Consider the following 19,891-nt stretch of genomic DNA (forward strand, 5'->3'; position numbering starts at 1 on the left):
ATGGCGCCGTCTTCTCGTGCGCGCCAGGTGGGGGGGCAGCGGGGACATGTGTACGCGCTAGGAGGGGGTGGGGTGAGGCAGGTTAGCGCACTTTTCTTCTACTACGGCTACGGCTGACCGCGGACGCGCGCTCCCTATCGCGGAGGCAATCTGCGGTGAGTACAAAGTTTAGACAACCCGAAATAGCTGATGGCTTCGTGTGCGCTGCGTTGTCGAGCGCCTATAGTTCGCGTTGAAGCGAGACACACCGCGAAGGGCAATTCGCTCGCCGCTGTCGCCACTCCATCACGTTAGCGTTCTGACAGCGAGTGTTCGCGGTCATCGAGTGAGATGTGTTCATGTTTGCCTGTGCGCGTGTGACACCGTGCTTGTTAATTTAATCAGTGAGCGAATGTTTACAAGTTTATACGGCCGATAAAGCTACTATCCTTGCTTCGTATAGCCGTCTCATAATTTGCTATCGCATTCAATGTTTTGCCTTTTTGGGCGAAACTGAGACTTTATTTATGGAATTATGCTCCCAGTTGTTTAGTTCCCGTCATCGTTTTTTTTTATCCATTAGCACGCGTATTGAGCCGTGTACTTAACGCAAATATCTATGTCGAGCATGGCCGGGTGCGCTCGCATGACTTTCCTCAGACAGCCCCAAGGACTGCGCGAGTGGCACCGCGAATACATTACATCAGAAAAGAGCTCAAAGCCTACACACTTTCCATTCTGCTCTAGGAAAATTCTTTATGTACAGTTTGGTGTAACGCGTCGAAACAGGAAAGCACATGGCAGCGCCGCGCGGAGCATTGCTTGAGGCTCTTCTTTATTGCGCCTCGGCGAACCGTCCGAATGCAGGGCAAATGTTAATCCTTTTCATCCCATTACCATGAAGCTGCCGCGTCACACTGCGTAGCACGTGTCCAACCTCAGTGCTTTTGCTATGAACACGAGTTCTATTCAGCATACAAAACAAGAAACAGTAAGTAGAAACATAACAATAAAAACAAGGAATTCACGAACTGTGTCCCTCGTTCTTTTATTTACTGTCGTCCTCGTGCTAAGTTATGCTGACCGCATTCATTTCAGGAAAGTAATATTTTGTAAGCTAGTTTCACTGTAGTAAGATATTCACCCTCTCCTTTCGTTTCTTTCTTTCTTTATCGTGAATTTGTGTCTCCGTGAAAGGACCAAACCTTCCTGGCGCGAAATCGCTAGCGCCACCTTTAGGGATTCCCGAGTTTTCTTGTCCCTTTGAGCATAGCAGCTAAGTTTTTCGTTTCTTTCCTTATGATATTGCGACACTGCCCTGCTTTGGTCAAGACAACGGATAGCTTCACTGCAGGTCTCGACACGTCGGTCGCAAGGTCAGACAAGTTAAAAGCGGGACGACGTGCTGAGGCTTTCTAATTCGTTCTTGCAACATAGTTTTCTCGGTGCTCGATGACATTTCTCGCATTTCTCTTCGGAGTGAAGTACCCCGCAAAATGCAGTTCGTTTAGTTCATTCGCAATCCGCGCAGCACTATGGCGCACAAAGACGACTCGTCGCTTAATAGCAGCGTCCATTTGTCGTTCACCGCACTCGATTAACTCGAACCTGCGCCGCAAGTTTGTAGCGACGCCTTCGGCTCGATTCTATGCCATCCTTATCATCCTCCGTTAAAGGCCGGCTGATCCCATTGATGACGCAGGCGGGGTGTTGCTGCGGTCACTGACGATGTGCGAAGAGCGCGAAATAGAATATCATTGGAAAAGGCATCGCTACAAAAATCCTGGTCCTGGGTCGGCATAATGCACGGGTCCTTTTAGCTCGAATTCTATTGCTTTATCATGATTTCCAACTCCCGATCGGCTGATCCAGCGATGATAACGTGGGGGTGTCGCTACTGTTGGACCACTGGCGAAGCGCGAACAGGAGCAGTGTAAGAATAGAATAGTTCCATTGTCCCGGCCTTGTGCATGCGGTTGTGCAGAAGGAGGGTAAGCACCTCTGAAAAAAAGTTAGAGAGAATGCGCTCTTTGATTTCTTTTGCTGAAGGGAGTGGGAATAATATGTGGGACATAAAAACCGTATTCTATACCGTATTGTTATTGTTCATCTCAAAAGGTTACTGGCCAACGGCCAACTACAGCTCGAGCATTTCCGCTGACTACTGTCCCGAGGTCCATATCCAATGTCATCGCCTCCGGTGTGCCGCCGATTAGATATTAGGCCTACTGCGGAAACGAATATCAAAGGCATGGCCACCTTTCGCTAGCACTCTTCCGGCACTCAAGGTGAACACGCATGAGTGGCCACCTAATCGCGAGAGACGCTGTGTTGTTTGCTCCCGGGTGCATCAATTCTCTTTACCCTTGACCCTTTTATCTTTCGGCGCCTTTGTCACCCTCTCATCCTGCAACATAGGCAATAGAGCGTACCCCCCCCCCCCCCCCGTATTCCCATTTCTCTTCATTTCTCCGTCTCTCGCAGGGCGCGTTCCACATCACATATACATTATAGCGTGTTCGAAGCTATATAGGGGCGTAATAAAGCACGCGAAAACGAATTAGATGGGTTCCTTATACATGCCGCCGTTCTGCGAGTATCGCATTGCTCGAAAAGCAAACCCGGCCCTGTTTGGGCACGCAGTTCATCCACTCTCGTGTTTGTGTTTTTCTTGCGAAAGCGTATTACGTACATCCCCGTCGCGCGTAAGATAGCGGCTGCAGCAGGCCCCGCGGCTTCGTCAGGCCTTCCAGCTGTGCTTGCCAAGGGCGCGTGCGCTCCTGGCCTGCACGTGCGTAAGCAGCGGCAGAGCGAGCACTCCATGCCGCTGGGCGCGTGTTGCGCAGAAGGCGTCATTCACTGCGGCGCGGCAGCCTCCGGAGCCACGCGTGACTGTCTTGGCGCACGCGCCCATGTCGTAGCAGCGAGCTCGGGCCCCGATGCGCTCCCCTCCTTTGCGCCGACGCTGGCCGGAGATAACGGCTCCCCGAGAACAACCACTGCCCATGCAGGTTGGTTGGTCCATTTGTTTTACGAGTGGCTGCTGTTCGCGTCCTGCGTGACGCGGCGATGACACTCGCCCCCGCGCGCGCTTGGAGGAGTCGGTGTCTCTCAGGGTGAGTAGCGTGCCCCCCCCCCCCCCCCTTTTTGTTCTACCTGCCACGACCCTCCAGGTGACGACCGCTGTGTGAGCCTCGAGCCACGTCGCTCAGAGCCGCGACTAGAGTCGCTTTTACGTTCAATATCAGTGATGCAGTTTCTTTTCTTTCTTTTTTTTTTCTTACTCGAGGTCATCATCCGATGTTGAAGTGCGATGGGTGCACGGTTAAAGAATACGGAAGGACGTCAAACTTCTCAGTTCTTCATCCGTTGCTATTGACAGTAAGTGATAAACCCCTCTGAAACCACGAGCTTGATTAGCATAGTGTTGACAGTTACGTGAGTTAGTAATGGCTCATTGTGAAGTAACAGTGCAGATAGCGATGGCAGACAGGAGGGAAAGAAAGGTAATTCTCAGCTGGGAATCAAGGGCCGAATTCAAAAGTTTCTCTTCGCCACTGGCCGGCTGACTTCACAAATATGTCCAGCATCGCTGATGACTGGAACATGCTCATACGAACAGCTTCAGCGTATGAATGCTTTGTGAATACAGGCCCAGGAGCCTTTCTCACTGGCGGGACGGGACACCTTCGCTCATAATATATTAAGCACCAGGATTTGCTTTAATTTGCTCTTATGCCAACGATTCGAGCATAAGAACATTTTGGCCCAGAGCTTTCTGCGAGTTTTCCTTACAGTCTCCGATTATGCTCAACACTTTCGATATCGACACTCGACACAGGTTTCGCTTAACGTATATACCGACTGCAGTCTGAAGATTACTATAATTGGTTCTGAAAACTTTTCAGCAATTATTTGTACGATTTCAATTATATTTTATCTACAGGGGGGGGGGGGGGGAGGACGCGCAACCTTGTTCGGCATTTTGCTAATTATTTGCCTCCATGCATTCGTGAATAAACCATTCGAGGTTTTGTCCTGGTGGTCGACTGGGCTTAAATGAAAAGAGGGTGTATAAAAAAGCAAAGATCGAATGCGACGTACGCAGCAACAAGACGACACATCAGTGTGCCCTCTTGTTCTGCGTACCATTCCGGCATTATGGAGACTTTCTTTTTGATGCAATAAGTCTTACATGCTGCGGTTCAAGCGTTTTACTCCCAGGGAAAACTTCCGTTAACGCGACGATAGCCCTCTATAGCTAACCGGTGTAAGTATAACGAACGGAAGTCGAAAGTTCTACGTCAGTCCGGCATACTGGAGGCACCCGGTGAAATGACGCAGAAGGTTGCTGGTGGTGTCGCAAGCACTCATTATGACAAGGTTAGGTCGCTGTTTGCACGGTTTATCGGATGCCGAATTGCGGGCCCTACACAGCCAGCTATCCGCGCGCGAGATCTCGCAGTAAAACTATAGAAGCCCTCGGTCCCAGACGCTGTGCGCCAGAGACACAGCGTCTATACCGCAGAGGTTAATGCCACCGCCTCCGCACACCGTGCGTCCAAAAACAACAGCCTTGCCGCTCGCGTACGTTGCTGGATGTGGCGCGACTATCTATTTTGTTTTCGAAGCAGCTGTTGCGCAGGGGATGCGCCGGGAGGTGTGCTCGTTATGTAATATCACGGCGTTGATGCTCGCCGTATATAACATACTTCGGGAATCGTCTCGTGACGCGTGCACGACTACTGCAGCTGTGCATCTGAGTGCGCATGCAAATCGAAATGCGCGAGCAGCATAACTAGTCATGTAGAGGTTGCATGAACTCCTGGCGAAAAAGTCGAGCGATCGCTTCAGGTTTGGAACGACTGACTTAAGCCACTACCCGTCTATAAACTTGCCGATATCCTTGGCTCGAGCTATGTCATTGCCATCGCCTTCACAGTCAACGGCCACACGCGAGAAAAACGCCGGTAATCATTCTCGGACAAATGCCGTCTGCAACGCCAGCTCTGACGTGAGCTGTTAAGTCAGGTTTACCACCGGACCGGTGCAATGTTCGAATGACAGAGCATCAGACGCATGCCTAGCTTGTCGGCCGCATTGCGCCGAGAGTTCTTACGCCGACGCAGCTTCGTTTACGAGCCTAGCGGGTGTCCTAGCACTGGTCGCAAAGAACAGCGCAAGTACTGATTCCTGTTATATTTTAAAGTATTGCTTTACCCTCTTCGTACGAATGCTCTTGTTTGTTTGTTTTCATTTTTCTCTCTCTCTCTCTCTTGCACACTGGAAGGCTCAACAGATAAATGACATCGATGTACCAAGCAGCACATGAAGGCTTTGCATGCGCATTCATTAAGTGACACCGGTCACTTCGCAAAGAAGAAGAACAGCGACTTACACCGAGTAGTAGCGAAATTTATTAGGCCGCAAGTTTGCTCGGTTATAAAATAAAAGTACTGGTCTCTAGCAGTCAAGCAGTAGTCCGTCTTTTACTGCCAAGGATGGTGTAGGCTTCAATGCAGTGCAAACACCTTTGGTAAAATATCAACTGCCTTTAGCCTGAAATAAATAACTAAATAATTGAGTAAACCCTTCAGGATGCCGACCACAGTACTCGTTAGGCTTTATCCGCTAAGCGCTGAATTCTTTTTCTATCAAGCTGTAAAAATTGTGCATTATTACAAATTATTATAAAAACTAATAAAAACAAAAATACGAAGTTGCTTGACAAGTTGTGAGCCATAAAAATTGTTCGCAACTTGTCAAGAAGTGACTGTAAGCAGAACGGTTGCACTTTTCGGCGATGAATTTCGTTAAAATTTATGTACTCCTCTTCAAAATGTCAACAGAATTAATGCTTGGAATTACAGTAAATGCATGCAGGCTTAGAGCAATCACATGACTGCGCGCGATCAAACGTTCGCGCACTAAGTGTCAGCGAAAGCGAACGTGACAGATCCCCTGCTTACGGCTGAAAACAGTTCTTTTTTTTAATCTATTTCTGTCAGTCTCGCTGTTTCTATCTTGTTGTGCTGTTAATTGTGCGCCGAGCGTCACTCTAAATGTGCGTGCTGTCGAGAGAAATCAGTTGACAATTTCTACGTGTTCACATGTGCTTTTATTTCTGCAACACTGCCACTGATTTCAGTAATCCATGTTGAACAGTACTGAATGTTTTTTTCAACGTCAGAGCATCTTCGTCTTCCCTGTTGCTTTCCCTGCCCTGTTTACTCTAAACTGTCTATAATGCAGCACTAACTAGAATATCGAACCGCTCCTTCGTGTCAGAATACTAACACCTGGATTTGTGATATTGCAAGAATGCATACCGATGTCTCTGCTAGTTACACAAACACGGAAGCAGGAATGCACGGCGACATTGGGAGCTACTTCCAAAGCTGTTCGCGCACACAGAAAATTATCTGTTGCACTCAGGCGCGCCATGGCCAATTGAAAAAAGAAAACTGAACAAAAAGGCAACAGTATTTTTCTAATGCTGTTGCTTTTTGCGCTTCAGTTAGCCTCACCTGTTTTGATGGTAATGGCCGCGAAAAACATTAAGTGGGCCTCGGTTCGAGGTGCTCTGATTCAAAGCAAATGCAGCAATATTACAACTTCAGAACTACAAATGCCGGTCACCTACAGAAAAACATTAAATTGAGAAGCGCAACGCCGTTTACAAGGTAGAGAAATATTGTGGCCGCCTAGATAAATTCATCGTCGTGATCGCCAGCGTATTAACTCTACTGAAGTGCCACGGGGACTTTCTCCCTAATATCTCCAACTTTCCGTCCCCTGCATCAACCAAACCCAACCTAATTTCGCAAGTTTTCTTATCTAGCTCAGTTTCCTTTCTTCAACGTCTGTACGCCGTTTCTTGACCAGACTCTCGTGATTAGAAGTTACCGGGATCAAAGCACCCCCGGCATTCTTTTTGGGCGTTCTCTATTGAACGTCATGATATTTGTTGTGTTGGCATTCCGTCTGTTTCTTTTTCTAGAAAAGAGCTTGATTATTTGTAACATTGACTTGTGCAGCATACAGATTACATGTAGCTCGGGTTGGCGTCATTTGACCAGCCTTGGCCTAAAGAGGGCAGAAACAAGTCGTACAAATACTATCATAGTCATTTTTATTACAAACTCTTCCAAGCCTTTTTTTTAATTCTAAAATGCATTCCTTTAGGCTTCACTTGTAAAAAGACTCTTATTGCTCTGATCCTTCGCTTTCAAGCGCCTTCTATTTTCACCACTGCGGCGTTCAACCACCAACGCTGCTGTTGTCCCAATTATTAAACTTTGATGCTCTTCCGAACCCAAAAGCAACCTACGCAACGCGATTTAGGGTCCCAAAGTCTAGCGGCACCAATTCTAAAACTCTCTATTTGTACGGGCGCTGAGCACTTTTGACATCAATTACATGTTTTCGCTTAACTAGGCGCCACGCACGCGGTATCTGAAGTAAAAATTATTCCTGATTACGAGTCAACCTTGCTCGAGTCAACCCAAGAGCTATCACGATCGTATACAGTGATTGTGATAGTTTTTGAGCTGCTTTTCTCGTTTCTGATAAGAGTTAGGGATCTAAATGCATGCTCCTCTCAAGGCCATCTGAAAATTTCGACACTCAAAATAACTCACAATTGTCAAAATACGCATGAAATTGCTAGCTTTAATTTTGAGACGTTTGACAACCAACAAAAAGTGTCTGTATAAGTTTACAAGTGGCTTAAAAAAAAGGCAACGCACTCAATATTCTTTCTTGATGATGGGGATGAAGTTGAACGGGCTACCCTAATTCTGTTGCTACTTTTACTCAATAAAACGCCGCACGTTCTGTAGCAGTCCGCAGGCTTGCTGCCCACAGAGGTGAAAGTGCAGCAGGGTTGTGCCATACACCGGCTTCAAGGCACACAACGATAGTCCCTGAGCGGCGTATATGTGACGGTGACGACGACCGCGCATGCTTCCCTTTATGGTCCAATCTGAAAGAATACGCGACGCTGGACAGCCTGCCTTTCTGTTTGTTATTGTTGTTGTTTCTGTTTTGTTTTTTGTTTTTTCTCTACCCGGCGCGGCGTTATAAAGTCAGATGGTTGGTGGCCGGAGGGCGCGGATGATGGGCCATAAGGATGCAATGGGGGGCCGTTTGCTGGCTCAGCGGAAGGAAGGCATTTAGGACGACCGACCTTAGCGCTGCTTGGTGGCCGCTAATTGCAGTGAGCTTTTTTGCCTGCCCTAATGAAGCCTGCTTCTCTTCGGCCGCAAAAAAAAAGAAGGAAATAGTAATAAAAGGGTAAAGATAAAGGGACGAGGATTTAGGCTGAAGTTGTTCCCGTTAGTTCGGTTTCAGCCGACGTTAACGCTTTCACTTGGCACTCACCGCAACTACTTACTTGTCCGTGTGCTGCGACCGTAGCACGGTCGCGAGGTGAGAAAGCACACTCGCACTTGCGTGAATGAGGACTTCGCTAGCTAGGGATAAAAAAAAAAACGACGGTTCAGTTGAAGTTGCCCCCCCCCCCCCCAACAAAAAAAAGAAGCAGAGAAAAAGTGTGCGTGCGTGAGCGTGTGTGGGGGGGGGGGGGGGCAGTAATTTCGTCATCAATGACTGCGTGTGAAAAAAACACGCTTTCCCCCACCCTCTGAATAAAAACTCGCAAATGACAAGGTTTGATATCGTACAGGGAGATATATAGAGGGAGGTTCGGGGGGGGGGGGGGGAGGGGGGGAGGGGGGATATACTGACTATATAGGGGATATATAAACTGACAGGTCGCAGGCTGAGTCGGGAAGTTCTTGTCAGCTACACAGTTTGGTTAAAGGAAGTAAAAAAAATATATATATGCAGATTCAACGTACATGTTGGAATCAATATGAAGCGAAGCCTTTGTGAAGCGGTTGATGAAATGCTCTACCAGTGATGTCTACAATTGTGTTTACGTTCATCTTATGCAACGGTAACCTCATGCAATGTTTATGTAAGGTTTATCAATAATAAAAAAAAGCTCACAACTTTCATCTAATACAATCTTTATGTTCATGCACTAAACCGCTCCCAAGCTATGCCGAAATGCAAACTCCAAATGCGACTGATGCACAGTGTAAGACGTGTACGCCGCGATGAGGCGAGGACGAAGGCGATGTATGATGCTTCTCGAGGGAAGAATGGCAATGACAGGTGTATGAACAAAAAAAGCACAACACATATCTAGGACAGATTTAAGGATTCTCTACCACTTGTGTCATAGTAGATCATATACCCTTCGGGGCTAAATCCAAGAAAGTCAGGTAAATCAAGGAATCCGTCGAATGCAATTAGTTATTCCCCCAACAAGCCGCCGCGCTTTAGAGATATCTATCAGCCGACATATGTCTAGGTTCTATATAGAAATTCATTTGGCGATTACGGAGAAGATGGCGCACTTATGCCGACACTAGCTTGTCGGTCAGCGTACGCGAGTTATACATGAAGGGTGTCCCAGCTAATTTTAGCCATAGTTTAAAAATATGCGAATATATATATATATATACCACGTAGCTAGACAGAAGACTTGGAGATACTCAAATTATTTTTCATTCCACTTAATTAGACAATTATTCCTAATTAATTATTCAACTTCTCAAATATTATAGTTAGATTAGAAGCGTCGATGAGAAAATTGTAGAGCTACATGAAAAACTCCCGATACAGCTTCCTGTTTCTCAATACTTGCTACATAAAAGTGTTTTTCCGAGCGTGAAATAAGCCCGCAAATGCACGCAAAACTGCCGCGCGACTGGCCGCTCGAGGCACTTTGAGTGTATTCGCGGGGCTTCTTCGCTTAAAAGGGCGATAAAAATATGAACATAAGTGAGTGCTTCAATGTGCACGTAGAGCGGATGGCTCTTCTCTGAGCCTCAAATGCGACCCGCCATCACGCACTTCACCGTATACCTTTTAGAACTTGGGGACAATGACGAGCGTCCCCCGCAGACTCAATCAGACTATTTAGAACATATTAAGCTCCCTGCCTTTCCGATTTCTTCCTTCTCTCTTTCGGACGCATTTCAACTAGATTGAGAGGTTTAATCTCACGAAGCAACCTACCGGGCTTTGCCAGACGCCGTATAGTAGGCAACCTCGGGTCTATTTTACATCGTCGAAAGAGTGTTACACGAGCGTTTCTGCGTTCCACGTCCGTCAGAATGCGGCTGTTCCGTGCTCCTGTGCTCAGCAGCGGAATGTCATTGCTATACTCAACAATCGCGGCGGACAACAAGCGTAAGTTTTCCAAAGTCGACAAATAATGCGTCGTCGATTTCCTGAATGCAGTGGGCAGACATACATACAACACTTGTTGCAGTTCAACTGCCTGTGCTTTCAGTAAGGTGTTATCTAAAACGGCGAGCGAAATCTGCACCTGGTCGGAAATTCTGCAGCTCTTACAACTGCCCACGAAACAGAGTAAAAATTTGCAGGAAGCTCGTTCGTTCACCCGCTCACGCACACAAACCCTCCATAGAAGCTGCAACGTTATAAGGCAGGCCGGAAGGTGACTTGGCGGCGCGCTCGTGCTCGCAGGACCTTGGGCATCACTGACCAGCGACAGCGATGGCCAAGCCGCAGACCAGCGGAGCAGCCCGCAAGGCGGTGCGCGAGGGCCCGGACTCCGCGAGGGCCTGGTACCTGGGCGTCTTCTGCACCATGTACGCATTCTTCGGCTGGGTGGGCCTCAGCTCCACGCCCGTCCTCTACGTGGGGCTCATCAAGCATTCGGGAGCGTCCAGAGAGGCTGCGTCGCAGCCTTTCACGGCCATGATGTGCGCGTACTTCACTGGAAGTGAGTAGTCCACCACACTGTAAAATAATTTAGACCCTCGAAAGGGAAAAATGGTGTAAATGTGTCTATAACCCACAGCCTTAGGGTGTCACCCTAAGGCTGTGGGTTACACCATTGGTGTAGCCACACCTACGGTGTAACCACACCCTGGTTACACACAGCCCCACAGCCTTAGGGTGTGGAACCACACTCTAAGGCTGTGGTTACACCATAGACACATTTACACCATTTTTTCCTTTCAAGGGTCTGAATTATTTTGTCACCCAAGGCTGTGGGTTATAGACACATTTACACCATTTTTCCCTTTCAAGGGTGTAAATTATTTTACAGTGCATCGGCGCCCCTTCGCCCCCAATAAACATCCTCATTTCAGCTTAAGCTCCAGTAAACTCGAAGGAATACTACGCGCCGAGAAAGCTAGTGCGCGTGGGAATAGCGCGAAGGAAAGAGATGCAACAAAGGTAATTGCTGTGCGCGTGAGAAATAAAACGAGGTCAATCCTCTGGTAAGATAACTACCGAAAATTCCGTTATTTCATATTAGATGACACTATTCATAGACTCTGCACGCCGTTGGCTCAGAAAGAAAGCGAAACTGCCCTAGAAATACGACCGTATGTATTTATTTACTTATTGTTTTTTTATTTGTTATTATTATTATTATTATTATTATTATTATTATTATTATTATTATTATTATTATTATTATTATTATTATTATTATTATTGCCTCGTCATTTTTTTGGCTGAAATGGCAGCAGTAGAATACGACCCGCTGGCCCCGTAGCGCTGGTTAGAATGCCCTCGAAAATATCATTTCTTGCGCTTGCCTCTAAGCGTTCCTTACAAGGAACTCAATGATTTCCGCGATCGCCGGGAACGTATTTGAAACATGTGTCTTCACCTTGGGACATCACCAGTCACCGTCGCGAGCATTACACGGTACGACTTGTCTCTATACACTCAGTCGCGGCCAGAACGCATGCCGTAGGTTGTTCGGTTTAGTTGATAACCTCATGGAGCGCATCTTAACCTGGATTACAGAGCATATGCTCATCGCGTGACCCAATGCACACAATCAAACAGGAAAGCTGCAAACTTTACAGTTGGTTAAAGATATGCTGTGGAACATGTGGCTTGCCGACACAATCCACGTCGGAAATACACCTGCAATACGTTCCACGCGCATGCGAACGCGCAGTATTCATTTGTGTGTTTTCAGGCGAACAGTGAAGACATACGCGGCGTGCCTCGCGACAGGTGCGCAGCATGGCTCGCTCGGAGCTACAGAACCAACAACAACGCTTCTCCCAGGAAAGCCACAATCACGATTTTGCGAGAGGTCATGGTTAAAGCAAAATAACTGTCATTAATGTGTATGCGCTAGATTCCTATACGAGCGGCCGGGGGCAGGGGGTCAGGATCTACCTGCGACTGCTCTACGGAGCTTGCTGAATGGAACACACGGGAGTGGTAATAATGTTTAACGATGATGTTTACATCAAGCTCGCTACACACTCGGAAGGAAAAAAAAGAAGAAAAAGAGGGAAGGCGCGTGTTGCAGCGTTTCTTTTCCTTCCACGAACATCGGTCTGCTGCGAGCGAGGACCACTACCGAAACCGTCCTTCAGACAGCTCGCAGTACGGTCGCGGTGTCAGTGCACTAATTTATCGGGCTCCACGCGTCTCGTGGGATTTTCCCTGACGGACGTTAACTGAGGCCAGAATATCTCAAGCGCCCGTAGTACACATTCTTCTGGTTGCGCCACACGGCTTGGCCAAGCAGCGAAAAACGAGGCGATCGCAGGCATTTCCATAGGCAACGGATGGTCACCCTTAACCTTGAACCGCGAACGGCGAATTCTGCCGGCGACGTTTCCCGCCGCGGCACGCAGCGGCCGAGCCGGCGCCAAGCCGTAATTCACCTTGTCGAATTATACTTCGTAGTGCCGAGGGCCTGCGCAGCGTACCGTCCAGCAGCTCCTGCGCATCGGCAGTGGCCGTGTTGGAAATGAAATGAGCAGGAAAGTGTTTATTCTTTTCCTTGAAACGTAGGGGGAAATGCAAGAGCCCACCACCTCGGTCTGTTGTGGAAGCCCGATACACTGGATTAAAGGGAGGCAGATAGAGAAGTGCGTCTACGAGCGTTCTGCACTGCAAAAGAAAAGCAAACTGGTGATGGAACGAAACAGGCGTTTCTTTTCGCCCGCGTTCAGTCTTGTTGACCGATAATTGACACGCACTCAACATACAGTTTGCCTCGGCGGCCAAATCAGAAGCACGCGTTTGCGCGTCCTTCGCTGCATACGTGAAGGTACGACCGCCGATGTTGATACCGCGGTGGCAATCCGGACGACACAGACCGGTTTATAACTACCCGCTGGTTCGAGATAGAGACGAGAGCCCAAGTGGCCTGAGCGGACCAGGTATACTACAGTGTTAGGCGTACACGGCACAGGCCAATAAATGGTGGGCAGCGCGCCGCCTGAGTTGTGTATACTCTCGCTATAAACGACGATTTCGGGTGTAGTCCACTTCACGTTGCTGAGTATTATCTCTGCTTGCATCGCACGTGGGACCAAGTGGCTGATCACTTGCCCGAAAAAGGAAGTCAAAGATGTCACGCGAAAGTGCGCTATCAGAAAGTCCTTAATTTATTATTGACCAACGACTTGTGTAGCTGAGGCCATTCCTCATTGGCGTGACCTGAAGCTGACGCGTGTATCTTGTCGGACACTGATCCTTTCTCGTGTCGGAGTACAAGGGACAAGAATACAGCGACAAATAAGACAAGGCCGCTGTTAAAGGCTCATATATTGCGGTACGAAAGCAATGGCAAGGCTTAGATAGACCCTTCGAAGAAGTGTGTATGCGTAATGAACTGCACGCCTGCACCAACGCTAATAACATAAGGCACTGCCTCAGAACATTTAGCAGCGCTTTGCTAAATTGGAAGTCGCGCGGATCGGAAAAATTGACGTCATACATTTCGGGTGTTTCAAGGAAGGCTGGAAAATATTATTTAATCACATAACGCAGCATGCATTGCGTTGCATTGAAATTATTGCATGCGTTTTCTGAGGCAACGGATCGTTCGCGGGGGTGGTTTTTAGCATCTGTATGATAAGCACAGCGATGGAAGCGCTTCTCTGATTCACGCCCGTTTCATTCGTGTCCATCGCAAAAGGAGTAGCAGTAGCGACTCATTGTTTGGCAGCTGTGCTTGCTGTTCCGCAGCCCGATTTGAAGCCAAAGAACGGATCAACCTTAAGAACGTGCTATCGCAAACGCATTGCTGGAGACTACACGTTCTTTAAAAGAGGAATGTGCAGGCGCAGTGATCCGTGAACACGTAAAACGTTAGGACAACGACGAACACAACTACGAGAAAACTGGGATATACAGACACGCTGAGTGCAGCGCGGAGACCGTGCGTCTATTCCTTCATACGAATCCATACATAAGATCTCCCTTGCCGCATCGATTGTTGTTTGAGGTTCCCGAGCTGTATGCACTCTTGCTCTTCGATTTCTGCATCTACATCGTGTGCGATCTTTCGTCGCTTCCATTGCGTTACGAAAGATGAGCGCCACCGTTGGGCCAGATTACAGCTACGCGTGCAGTCTATTTTACAAGCACAGGTTGAAAAAAGAAAAACAAGACAGTTCAAGAAAGAAATCAAACATCGGTTACGCAGCAAGACTTTAGGCGCAATTCGCTGCGTTCATTCTGAGCCGGTACTCAATTCTGAGGTTTTGCGTGCCGAAGCCACGATTTGATTACGAGGCACGCCGTAGTGGGCGACTCCGGGTTAATTTTGACCACCAGGGGATCTTTAACGCGCCCCCACTGCACGGGACACGGGCGCTTTCGCAGTTCGCCCCCCGTCCAAATGCGGCCGCCGCGACCAGGATTCGATCCCGCGACGTCGTGCTCAGCAGCGCAACACCATAGCCGCTAAGCCAAGATGGCGGGTGAGCCGCGCCGCTTAGCCAAATCACTTGCAATATTGGCCTGCGTAGACAGGAACATGCAGTTTCGACGAAATGTGTTGTACAAATTACAAAAAGGCATGAGAAATATAGCTATTCCATTAATTTAGTCATGTAACCTGGCAATGTGAACGTAAGCTGCTAAAGCATGTAATAGTCAGCTGTGGACTATAATGACGGGCTACCCGCCGTGGTTGCTCAGTGGCTATGGTGTTAGGCTGCTGAGCACGAGGTCGCGGGATCGAATCCCGACCACGGCGGCCGCATTTCGATGGGGGCGAAATGCGAAAACACCCGTGTACTTAGATTCAGGTGCACGTTAAAGAACCCCAGGTGGTCGAAATTTCCGGAGTCCTCCACTACGGCGTGCCTCATAATCAGAAAGTGGTTTTGGCACGTAAAACCCCATAATTTAATTTTTTTTTGTTTTATAATGACGGGCTGAATATTGAACCGTTAGGTTACTAAATGCAGCTGATACGCTGATAGCATTATAAAAAGTTCGTGTCTGTCGTTTCACAAGAGTACAGGCAGACTTATTTTCTCAATGAGTACGTATTATATATGTATAGATATCCATCGTAAAATTTGCTTTTCAAGTCGTCGGCGTTTGCACAATCAGACCAGCGAAGCCCGCCAAGTGCCCTCCTTCGTTTCACGGACATGCGGCACCAACTGCTGGTACTTTTCCTTTTCTCTCTCTCTCTCTATCTTCTCGCAGTCAGCTCCCAGATAAAAAAGATACCGGCACCTTCGGATGGCATTGGGGCATTGCACGCGGACATTTGCATATTGCCATCATTTGCATAGTGACGCCAACACTGGCTCACGCTTGGGAGTGCCTGTGTGTCTGCCAAATCAGCGGAGCGGAGTGCCAAATTCGACGTCAGATATCTGGAAGCACGTGCTCGCATACGAGTATTCTGCAAGATTTGTCAATCGCGCAGAATACGATTGCTTTAAAGTTTGCTTTCAAGTCTGCCATTTGAGAGTATGACAGAAAGGTCAGAGAGAGAGAGAGAGAGAGAGAGAGAGATGGAGAAAGAAAATATGAAGAGCTGAAGGTACAGCGAGGCTAGCCGGAAATGTGCGCCGTTGGCTGCGTCATGCATTGGACAAAAGGGGAGGAAGGAATACGAAGATGAGAAAAGGGCAGAAGAATGTTCTCTATAAACACGTGCGTGAAGAATGCCACATGGTCAATAGGAAGCTCATAATTTCAAAAACTGCTATAGTTTGCCCGAAAGCGAAGCGTTGAAAGCGATTTAGCAAGGCTTAGTTTACAGCGCTCGAGCTCCTTCCACGGTGTTTTAACAATACCCGGAGGCGACATGGTGCGACTCATAGCGCGCGACAACTGATCAGATACCAGCCGCGTGGCAATTATATCGCCGGCGCGGTGAGTAACGTCGGCAGCGGCGTTAAGTGACTTTGCGTGCACCTCCATCGTGCACGAAATGGGGCCGCGACGGAAAAACCGTGAGCGTTTCTCAGCACCAAGTGAAAGGGTTTGATGGATTCCGCTTGACGTTAACTTGCTCTCCGTTCAGCTCACACCACTGTATATGTGCACCACGGTGAGGTATACGCAAACCACTGCTCAGCAGGAACGCTAATGCGCGCCTGCTCGCCGCGCGGAAGCCAGAACGTTGCCTGCCCTTGCTCCGGCAGAGCACGCAGGCATACCGCGTGATATCACCTCAACATATATATATATATATATATATATATATATATATATATATATATATATATATATATATATATATATATAAACGAGAAGAAAGAGGGTTAACCGAGGGGCCCGTTTTATATTAGTCATATCATAAGAAGCCAACAAACACGGCAACAAACACAAGCTGACGATGTCTTCCTGCGGCAAGAAGGACGTTCCACGTACGCCGCCAAGGTCTGTGAGTGGTGGCGCTGGCTAACACTCCCAGGGTTCTACTAGGACGCATAAATACCCAAGAAAGTGGATGGGGAAACAGCGCCGCGGTAGCTCAATAGGTAGAGCATCGCACGCGAAATGCGAAGGTTGTGGGTTTGGTTCCCACCTGCGGCAAGTTGTTTTTTCATCCACTTTAATTTCCATTAATTTGTCGTTTCTTCATTTCATTTATTAAGCACAAGTAATTTCCCCTATGTTGTCCTTGGTGTCTGTGTTTGTTGGCTTCTTATGATATGACTATATATATATACTAATGTGAACGTCCAACTAGCGAGTCCTGTTAAGTGGCGCGCAACTCCCGCGTTTATTTAACCATATAAGGATATTGTCATTTTCAAATGGCATTCGCAGTCCTGTATAACCGGTAGGGTGGTTTAATTTGCTTAGAAACTCATCGATAGCTTTAAATAGCCAGTAAACGAGGTACAGAAACCGGAACGGGTAGCTGCTTCGTGTGACGTCTGCGATGAGTCGATGATGTCAGATCTTACGATACCTCAATGTAAACACGTAGTACACGTGGTGCTAACGCCAAAAAAAAAAATAAGAAAGAAGCGAAGCTGACGATGTCTTTTCCAGCTCTTTCGAATTCGACAGCGGTGATTTCAACGACGACATATGAGCGCCGAAGGGCCGCCGTTTGCTTTCGGCCCGCAGCCGCCGCGCGAGACGGGTGACGTGCTCCAAGCTCAACGCATTGTCCTGCGGCAAGACGAAGAGAAGCGCCGGTTATCACGTCTATCAAAGCCACGACCTACTGTATAAAGTAGGTGGTGATCAAAACGATCACTGTCGGCCACCGCCTTGTAGAAGAAGGAACGAGCTTCACCGCTTCCGGGCGAAGTGGCGTTTTACACCCTGACGTCACGAACCAAGAGTGGCCAGTAAAATGTCATACATTCGCGGGTATGAGTCGGGAACCCGTAACCAATCTTTAAAATGCATGTTCAGGAAAACTAAATGACTATCGTTTGACACGCATAATCAGAGTGAGAAAGAAAACGTATATTCAAGACTTTATTACGGTCAGCGGACATTGAAAAATCACCAGAGTTGCCATTTAAGACAAACTCGAAGGGATCGCGAAAATCCGTTCGTTTTATTAGCATTTCCTCCTAGCAGAATTGACTTATAAAACTAAAGAAAGTACACTATTCCCGGTAAACTCAAATATTCACGGCGCAAAATAATTAAGGAAACACCTTGAGAGCCAAAAGGCAGATATAAAAAGAGATTGCATTTGCAAGGCACAAAGTATACTGAGTAATTTTTGCTTGCCGGCGCTTTGCAAAACCTGTGCGTTGTCGCAAATGCTGACCTTTCCACCTAACTTGCTAAATAATCCTTCTATGCTTTCAAGTTGTTGAAAAAAGAATGCATAAAGGTATTCAGGCTCTAATCGGCTGTTCATATGTGAACCCCGCTGGTTCTTAATTGTGACTTATGGGCAACGTCGTCACCATCATTACCGTGGTAATTATTCATGAGGTCCACGGGAGGCCTCTGCGGTCTGCAGAAGCCCCTCGAGGACCTCATGAATTATTGTTTCTGCGGTGTGAGCCCTGCACGTTTCCGCGTCATCGTCGACGCTGGCGGAGCTTTTTCTTTTTTTTTTATGTCCACCAAAACACCATTTGCTTGCTTCTCGTGTAGCTATCAGGAGTCGCCTCCTCCAAGTCTACTGATACGTGCCTCCCGCTGAGCCGCGTTGCAGGCGTCAGTGACAGCTGCGGAAGTTTGGTGTAATTGAATTTGCGATTTGTGCTAAAGGGGTTTTCTCCCTTTCTTTTTTTTTTCTTGCATTGGATCCATGGGAAATAATGTGTCACACGTTGTTCCTCACATCCGAAAATTCGGACGTGTCAGGTGGAAAGAAAGAAAAAAAGGATAAAAGGAGGAAATAACGCTTACTTGCCGTCAGTGTGAGAGAAAACAAAGTGCTATTTGCGATTTGCCGATTCAGACGACAAGACGCTCTCAACCAGTTAGATAGAAAACCGTTCCCCTTGAACAAGATCTTGGGACCATGGCCTCGCATATCGTAGCTACAAAAGGCCACAAAAGTGCTGCTGCAATATTTGAAAGCTACAGGATTGAGTTAGCGTCTGTGATCCGGACTGGGTGACCGAACGATATCCCCAGTGGACTTTCTCTTCCTCTTTTAATCTTTCCGTCCCCTTTTCCCTTTCCCCAGTGTTGGCTAGCCAACCAGGCTCAGTCCTGGTTAACCTCCCTACCTTTCATTATCATTTGCTCTCTCTCTCTCTCTCAGACGACAAGACTGGCGGTTGTCGTCGCCACACTTGTGAACTGCCAGTTATCAGAAAATCTTGCACGCGTCATGCCCCCTTCCTTCGCCATTGGATAAGGCCCTCTGCTTTTGATCTGCACTGGGTCGCAGGCTCAATGTCCGGCTTCTGAGACGTGACTTCATGGTATACAAACGGTGCGTGCAAAATAACTAAATAAATGAATAAACAGTTTCGAAACGAGGAACACGGAGTTTTAGAAATCAGGGACCGAATTCACATATATTCTTGTTCTCAAGAGCTGTACCATTGGTTGACCGCCTTCGCTAACAACGTGACCAACGTCCCGATTGCCTGGCACCCGTTCGTACGAACAGGTCTATAGTGCGAGAACGTTTTTGTGAATACGGACCCAGTTCGGAGGGAGTTCACTGGAAACGGAAGACGTCAACTTGCAAGGCTTCATATGCAAAATTGAGATCGCACGTGAAAACAAAATTAGGAAAGCAATCGCAAATACGAAAAAAGAACTTGTGAAAACGTACGGGAATCGAAAAAGCATTGACAAAGGTTTAATAAACGTCCGCGAGCCACTCTTCGAGTTTTCACACTCGCCCCTCGCCACCCTTATTCATTGCCGCGAGCTTGCTTCGTTACCTGCAGCGATGCGCTACGGTATGCTGTTCGAGACACAATCCCACGGTGTCTGATACTTTCCAGGCAAAACTCACTGGGCAGTCCCACGAAGGGCCTGGTTTCTTGCCAGTGAACCCACGAAGAAGGAAAGTTGGCACGCGCGCTCAGGCGGATCGTCGATCAGAGCAGCCGGTTCGCTCTACAACAAGACGTCAGAACTTGGCGACGGCATCCGAGAATCCGGAGCACGCGCTCTGCATATG

At 47.8% G+C, this 19,891-nt stretch overlaps 1 protein-coding gene across 3 annotated transcripts in view; it reads left to right on the top strand.

The window, feature by feature from the left end:
* Positions 1 to 2,729: 2,729 nt before the first annotated feature.
* LOC126548583 (monocarboxylate transporter 13-like) overlaps positions 2,730 to 19,891 on the top strand; it is a 51,901-nt gene continuing 34,739 nt past the window's right edge. The window contains exons 1-3 of one of the 3 annotated variants that reach the window (XM_055063322.2): positions 2,730 to 2,990; positions 3,269 to 3,360; positions 10,543 to 10,801. In XM_055063322.2, coding sequence (XP_054919297.1) covers positions 10,573 to 10,801 — 229 coding nt within the window. In that variant the 5' untranslated portion in view covers positions 2,730 to 2,990; positions 3,269 to 3,360; positions 10,543 to 10,572. The other 2 variants (XM_050196832.3, XM_050196833.3) reach the window with 2 other exon arrangements.

The sequence above is a fragment of the Dermacentor andersoni genome, chromosome 1 (genome assembly GCF_023375885.2).
Source record: "Dermacentor andersoni chromosome 1, qqDerAnde1_hic_scaffold, whole genome shotgun sequence".
Classification (NCBI taxonomy): domain Eukaryota; kingdom Metazoa; phylum Arthropoda; class Arachnida; order Ixodida; family Ixodidae; genus Dermacentor; species Dermacentor andersoni.